Source organism: Chiloscyllium plagiosum, chromosome 17, assembly GCF_004010195.1.
Source record: "Chiloscyllium plagiosum isolate BGI_BamShark_2017 chromosome 17, ASM401019v2, whole genome shotgun sequence".
Classification (NCBI taxonomy): domain Eukaryota; kingdom Metazoa; phylum Chordata; class Chondrichthyes; order Orectolobiformes; family Hemiscylliidae; genus Chiloscyllium; species Chiloscyllium plagiosum.
Genome location: NC_057726.1, coordinates 16,262,010 through 16,270,022, shown reverse-complemented (window position 1 = coordinate 16,270,022; position 8,013 = coordinate 16,262,010). Strand labels below are relative to the sequence as shown.

The 8,013-nt window shown below is 44.0% G+C and overlaps 1 protein-coding gene across 1 annotated transcript in view; it reads left to right on the top strand.

The window, feature by feature from the left end:
• gins2 (GINS complex subunit 2) overlaps nt 1–8,013 on the top strand; it is a 26,857-nt gene that overhangs the window by 5,349 nt on the left and 13,495 nt on the right. The window contains exons 2-3 of the mRNA XM_043707460.1: nt 3,067–3,181; nt 5,529–5,628. Coding sequence (XP_043563395.1) covers nt 3,067–3,181; nt 5,529–5,628 — 215 coding nt within the window. The remainder of the gene's footprint in view (nt 1–3,066; nt 3,182–5,528; nt 5,629–8,013) is intronic.

The window sequence follows — 8,013 nt, the reverse complement described above, 5'->3', positions numbered from 1 at the left end:
TTGCTCCTTCACAATCTACAGACCCAGAAAATAACACTGTCTTATTCCTCTACAAAACACTGCCCCAGGTTAGATTAATAGTGATGGCTTATATTTTAAGTTTAATCAAGAGACTTATCTCCAAAAACATATAATCAAGAAGGAATCACTGTACCCACTACTGCAGCCTTTCTCTTGGACAGACTTAAAACAACAATTAATTTATCTGATTCTGTGCTGTGAACTTCACCCAGCAGTTCTTCCAAGATTAGTTGTGAATTTCACTGTTTGTTAACTTTCCCAGATGCACTCCGATGTCCAGCAATACATGAATTCAAACAGCAAAGGCGGTAACTGTGCAGGTCCTCCCTCCTTCCTTTCCCTCCCTCCCTCCTTCCTTTCCCTCCCTCCTTCCTTTCCCTCCCTCCTTCCTTTCCCTCCCTCCTTCCTTCCTTTCCCTCCTTCCTTCCTTTCCCTCCTTCCTTCCTTTCCCTCCTTCCTTCCTTTCCCTCCTTCCTTCCTTTCCCTCCTTCCTTCCTTTCCCTCCTTCCTTCCTTTCCCTCCTTCCTTCCTTTCCCTCCTTCCTTCCTTTCCCTCCTTCCTTCCTTTCCCTCCTTCCTTCCTTTCCCTCCTTCCTTCCTTTCCCTCCTTCCTTCCTTTCCCTCCTTCCTTCCTTTCCCTCCTTCCTTCCTTTCCCTCCTTCCTTCCTTTCCCTCCTTCCTTCCTTTCCCTCCTTCCTTCCTTTCCCTCCTTCCTTCCTTTCCCTCCTTCCTTCCTTTCCCTCCTTCCTTCCTTTCCCTCCTTCCTTCCTTTCCCTCCTTCCTTCCTTTCCCTCCTTCCTTCCTTTCCCTCCTTCCTTCCTTTCCCTCCTTCCTTTCCCTCCTTCCTTCCCTCCTTTCCCTCCTTCCTTCCTTCCTTTCCCTCCTTCCTTCCTTCCTTTCCCTCCTTCACTGTCCTCACCATGTGCTTCCTTTGTCTGATCGTCTTCCTTTTTAAAACTGCCGTTGTTTTGACTTTTCTTTTCCCCAAAGTTCCAAAACAATGCAACAGCATATAAAACAGTAATTGCTGTTCCTGGAATTCGAGGAAATCACCTCCAACACCTAAAATACCTCAAAAAAAGGAGCAGCTCTTACAGCCAGAAATTTTTCCCATCCTCCATCTTGGATTACCCAGAATGCAAATCATAGAGATATGCAGCACAGAAACAGACCATTCAGTTCAACTTGTCCATGCTGACCAGATATCCTAACCTAATCTCATTCCATTTGCCAGCACTTGGCCCATATCCCTCTAAACCCTTCCTACTCATACCCTTTCAGATGCCTTTTAAATGTTGTAATTGTACCAGCCTCCATCACCTCCTCTGACAGCTCATTCCATACACGCATTACCCTCTCAGTGAAAAAGCTGCCCCTTAGGTCCCTTTTATATCTTTCCCCTCTCGCCCTCAACCTTTGCCCTCTAGTTCTGGACTCCCCACCCCAGGGAAAAGACTTTGTCCATTTACCATATCCATGCCCCTCATGATTTTATGACCAAAGGGTCTGTTTCCATGTTGTACATTTCTGCAACTGAGGTCTGGCGAAAGTGTGGAGAGAGAGAGAAAAACAGAGTTAATTTTTTAATTCTGATGAACCTTCAGAACTGCTAGTCAAAGATGGCTTATAAGTTTTCATTAAGAAGGAGGTTGAGAGGTGACTTAATTGAGACATATAAGATAATCAGAAGTTTAGAAAGGTTGGACAATGAGAGCCTTTTTTCCTCTGATGATGATGATGGCTTGCACGAGGGGACATAGCTTTAAATTGAGAGGTGATAGATATAGGTCAGATGTGAGAGGTAGTTTCTTTACTCAGTAGGGGAGTGGAACGCACTGCCTTCAACAGTAGTAGGCTCGCCAACTTTAAGGGCATTTATATTGTCATTGGATAGGCATATGGACAAGAATGGAGTAGTGTAGGTTAGATGGGCTTCAGATTGGTTCCACAGGTCGGCGCAACACAAAGGGCCTGTACTGCGCTGTAGTGTTCTATATTCTGAAGATAGTGCGTGTCTGTGTCTGTCTGTGTGTTGAGAGGCTAAAGAAGGAGAGGATTGATGGAGACAGAGTCCAGGGAGAGAGAGAGACTGAAAGTTAGGCACAAAAGGAGACAAATAATGGTAAGCCGGGGTGAAAGAAAAGTGGATAGTGGGGACTACAAATAGATGAAAATAGGTAGGTTGTGCTGAAAGCAGCCCATGTCATCTCCGCCTGGGCTGTGGAGGTGGGTTTAGGAGGTGTTCAGGTTCTAAAATTGTTGAACTGGCTATTGAGTCCTGAAGGCTCGCAGGCTTCCCAAGTGGAAAATGGCATGTTGTTATTCCAGCCACTACAATACACTATTCTGTTCCCTGGCCAACCTTTCTGTGTTATGTCTGCTGCAGTGCTCCAGTGAGGCTCATGCAAGTTGGAAGAAAAAATCTCATTTTCCACTTGGGGACCCTGCAGCCTTCAGTAGCAAATTCAATCATTTTTTGATCTGAGCACCTCCTTCCATATCTCTTAACCACCCCTACACTTCGGACTCTGAGATGATATCAATTCATAGAGCATGAATCCTTTGGTCCAACTCTTCTGGGCCAACCAGACATCCCAATCTGACCTCTCTCTATTTGCCAGCATTCGGCCCATATCCATCTAAAACCTTCCTGTTCATATATGCATTCAGAGGCCTTTTGAATGTTGTAATTATACCTGTCTCCACCACTTCCTCTGGGTGTTTCTTCCTTGTCATCATTACTTGTGCATGCTTTTACGTATAAAGGCAGTGTATTAATTTGTGTCTTTGAAATGTCCTAAAATGTTTAATGACTATCTAATCATTTTGACAAGTACGCTTTTCTTATAAGCAAACATGCCAATTATATTGTAAGGCTCCAAAAGTAGTGCAAAGATAAATTAATACTTAATCCACTTCAGGTGATGTTAAGTTTTTTGCATTAATTTGATTTCCGTAAACTCTAGCCAATCCAGCTCAATGGACTGAATGGCTGCCTTCCAAGCCCATATGATTTTGTTCTGCTTTTGCTGGCCTTTGTATACAGGGAGATTTGGGACCGTTCAATCCAGGGCTTCCAGTCGATGTACCTGTGTGGCTCGCTATTAATCTGAAACAGCGACAGAAGTGCAGGATTGTAGTTCCAGATTGGATGGATGTGGGTGAGTTATTTTGAGTGTTTGAGATTTAGGTAGAGTATTGTGTGTAAGTTTACAATGTATTTGGCTTTAGGGGTGGGCTGTAGCTGTTGGAGAATCCTCCACAGGTCTCTCAGTCCTCAGGGTGGTGACTCGTTTACAAATTCACGTTAATCCCCAGCTGGTTCTGGCACTTGTTATGGGAATAATTCCCTCAGGGTGTTCTGCTGAAAGCGTTTCTCCCCTTTATGCTGCTGTCTCCATTTACAGTTCATCGTGATTTTCCTAGTGAAAAGAAGGGTGTTGGAGGCTTTGCCCATTTGGTATTGGTTGGCTCTGCTGTTGACTGGCTGCCACTTGACAAAAATGCCTTGACGTTGCTCCTTGTAATTGTTGGTTGTGGTTGAATCAACAACTTGACAATGTGCTATTCATTCCAAAGTCACTCTTCACAAATGCTGCAGCCTTGAAAAGGAAAGCTGTTGTTTATATAGTAGCAACCTTCACGTCTTCGAAACTTCCACAGACATTCCACTGCCAATGCTGTACCTTCTGGAAAACTGGTTACTGCTGCAGCTATCACATTGGTCTTCCTGGGAGTCAAGCCAAGGGAAATAATGGACCTGGACAGAATCCCAGCTGTATACTTAGGTCCTGTGCGGACTAACTGGCAGAGGCATTCACTGACACCTTCAACCTCTCCCTCCTCCTACAAGCTGAAGTCCCCATCTGCCTAGAGAGGTTTTTTGAAGAAGTAACAAAGAGGATTGAGGGTAGAGCGATAGATGTGATCTATATGGACCTCAGTAAGGCGTTTGATCGGGTTCCCCATGGGAGACAGGTTAGCATGGTTGGATCTCACAGAATACAGGGAGAACTAGCCATTTGGATACAGAACTGGCTCGAATAGGAAGGATATAGGCTGGATGCTGGCAGATTGGGTTGAGATATCTGGTCAGCATGGATGGTTTGGACTGAAGGGTCTGTTTATATGCTATACATCTCTATGACTCTAAGACCACCATTATCCCAGTACCTAAGAAAGCGTATGCAACGTGCCTTAATTACTACTGCCCAGTGGCTTTGACTTCCATAATCATGAAGTGCTTTGGGAGGCTGGTCATGGCCCGCATTAACTCTAGTCTCCCAACCTGCCTTGATCCCCTGTAATTTGCCCACCGATGTAACAGGTCCACGGTGGACACCATTTCCCTAGCCCTGCATTTATCCCTGGAACATCTGGACAACAAGGACACCTGTCAGATTCCTGCACATCAGCTACAGCTCCAACACCATAATTCCCTCCAGACTGATCCAAAACTGAGTCCTTGGTCTCTGCTCCGCCCTCTGCAACTGGATCCTCAGCTTTCTGACCCACAGACCACAATCAGTGAAGATAGACATGTGCACCACCTCCACAATAACACTAATACTAGAGATCCCCAAGATGCGTTCTTAATCCCCTACTGTACTCCCTGCACGCTCGCAATAGTGTAACCAAGTCCCAAACAAACGCCATCTAAACGTTTGCTGACAACACCACACCATAACAAGGATGAGTGAGAATATAGAAAGGTGATAGTGGGCTTGGTGTTGTGGTGCAGTGATAATAACCTCTCACTCAATGTCAGCAAAGCTAAAGAACTGATCATTGACTTCGGAAAGAAAGGAGAAGAACACATCCCCATCTACATAAGCAGAGTGGAGGTTGAGAGTGATGATAACTGACAACCTGTCCTGGACTTCTCACGTAGGTGTGATGGTCATGAAGGCACAATGATGCTTCTTCTTCCGAAAGTGGATGAGGAAATTTGGCATATCCATAAGGACCCTCACAACTTCTACAGATGCACCATTGAAGGCATACTGTTGGGGTGCATAACAGAGAGTGAGAAACTACAGAAGGTTGTGTGCATAGCCCAGACCATTATGGAAGCCAACCTCTCATCCATGGACTCCATTTACACAGCATTGCAGCAGAAAGGCTGTCAACATCAAAGACCCCTCCCACCCCGGTAATGCTCTCCTACAACCTCTTCATTCAGGCAGAAGACACAGAAGCTTGAACACATGCACCAGCAGGTTCAAGACCAGCTTCTTCCCTGCAGTTATTAGACTAAGGAATGGACTGTCTCTAACTTAAGATAATGTTGACCTTGTTCATTTTAATCTTATCTAGCACAAATCCTGTGCGATATAACCTGTATGCCTCATTATGTCCAAGTTTTCTTTCACCCTATGATCTGTATGACCTTGCTTACTGTGCCTGTACTGTTCGCAAACAAAGCTTTTCACTGTACTCAGGTACATGTGACAATAAATCAAATCCAATCCAACCAAGTCAAATATATAATCATTTTGTTACTTTTAGACAAACTTGAACAAATCAAGGAACAGGAACGTAAAGAAGAAACCTTCACCCCGATGCCCAACCCACATTACATGGAACTGACTAAGTTGTTGTTGAAACAGTAAGTTCTTCCTAGATCCAGAAAATGTAAATGGTACTTTTTTTTTTCCTTTTTGAGTTCTCCTTCTGAACATCCAAGCTTGTTGTTGGAATTCAGTTTAGTTGCTAATGTCTCTTCCCATTGATCCTTGCCCTGCGTGTCACCCTTTGCAATGAGAATTGGCAACCTTACTTATGATGGGTTGATGTCTGAACCAATTCAGTGCGATCAGCGGTATCTGTCCTCGTGTGAGCACACATATTTGCACAGGCACAAATGCATAAGAGTGATAGTATGTGCAAAGATAAATGTATACAAGCATGCTGTTAGAATTGTAACTGAAGCTATTTTTAATTCTCTCCTTCAGTCAGCTGATTGTGGTACCACAGTGCTAACTGAGGTCAGTATTGAGTGCGGCTGAAATTAATACCATAGCCACATTGAATGTTGCCATTGTTTTGATTCATAGTTTAAAACTGCTTAAAGTGTAATGTGAACCACAGCTGGAACAGTAAAAGTCTTTGCATTTGATAGCCATCAAAGTTTGAAGACCCTTTTCTTATGTTGACCAAGTAGGCTTCACCTTGCATCAAATCTATGGGACATGAGTTGACACTTAGATTTGCCCATATCCCCCAGTACTGACGTCAGCAGGGACTCCAGCAGTGGATCAGATAGCCCTTTCCTCCTCATTTCCTCAGAATCCCAACCAAGCTAAAAGGGCAAACAAGGAGATGCTGTGCATATCTTGCAATGGCCAATTTGAAGCTGCATTGACTTAGGCACAGGAGCAGTTTGACTGGAATTAGGCCGAATAGAGAGGATAAAAGGTGAACCTTTCCTTCCTTACTGTGCAGGTTTGAAGCCTCGAACTTCACGAATATCCAAGCATATTCTTGCTTGGGAGATTGATGTGTATTTTCTTTTTTTTTATTCTTGTATGGGATGTGAGCACTGCTGGCAAGGCCAGTATTTGTTGGCTGTCGCTAATTACCATTGAACTGAATTGCTTGCTATGCCATTGCTGTGGCTCTGGAGTTGTATGTAGACCAAACCAAGTAAGGATAACAGATTTTCTTCCCTGAAGGTCATCAATAAACCAGATGGATTTGTATGGCAATTGACAATGGTTACATGATCATCATTAGTCTGGCTTTTAATTCTTGATTTTTTTTTTTAATTGAATTCTAATTTTACCATCTGCCTTGGTAAGATTTTTAAACTCATTTATCTCCAGAACATTAGCCTGGGGTTCTGGTTACTAATCCAGTGACATTACCATTATGCTGCCCTCTTTCTGCCATGATTAATGCTGTACACATACTTTATTTTACAAATTACTTTTAGGAAGGTAGCCATTCTTTGTACACCTGTGACCACTCAATGACTTCAATTGCAAATGACTCTCAAATTCCCATGCACATATGGACTGATGCTTTTCAGACTCTGATGTCTACAGTAATCCCACCCCCAAACCCGCGGGGTATACTGCAGAAGCCCAAAACCACAGATAGGAGCGAACCTATTCATTTGACATGGGAAATGTACCTTCCCAGAAACCCCACAGTCCCTGGTTCCAGAAGGTTCTCTCTAATATGTTCAGGTCACGGGTAACTAAAACTACGGAAAACAATTCCGCGGAAACGGGGGTCGCCCTGTTTTTAGAATACAGTTCAAATGCACCATGAAGCAAAGTTTGAGAGAAGATTTGTAGCTCGGGTGCTCGTTGTTGTGGTTCTATTCGCCGAGCTGGAAATTTGTGTTGCAGATGTTTCGTCCCCTGTCTAGGTGACATCCTCAGTGCTTGGGAGCCTCCTGTGAAGCGCTTCTGTGATGTTTCCTCCAGCATTTATAGTGATTTGTACCTGCCGCTTCCGGTTGTCAGTTCCAGCTGTCCGCTGCAGTAGCCGGTATATTGGGTCCAGGTCGATGTGCTTATTGATTGATTGATTGATTGATTGAATCTGTGGATGAGTGCCATGCCTCTAGGAATTCCCTGGCTGTTCTCTGTTTGGCTTGTCCTATAATAGTAGTGTTGTCCCAGTCGAACTCGTGTTGCTTGTCATCTGCATCTGTGGCTACTCACAGCTCACCAATAGGATAAACAACACAGAGGAACCTACAAAAAAACAGACAGATAACCAGGTTTGATCTGCAGAGAATGAAACCTGAAAGCAACAACACTCCCAGATTCTATGGACTACCTAAAGTGCACAAACCAGACATCCCACTCAGACCCATAGTATCACTACTAGGGACACCATCACACAAACTGGCTAAAGAACTACAGCAGAAACTGAAACACCTGATCAGCGGATCCAGACACTCTAAACAATCAACACATGAATTCTTGGACATCATCAGAAATGTAAACATAGACAAAGAAGAAACCATGGTCTCATTCGA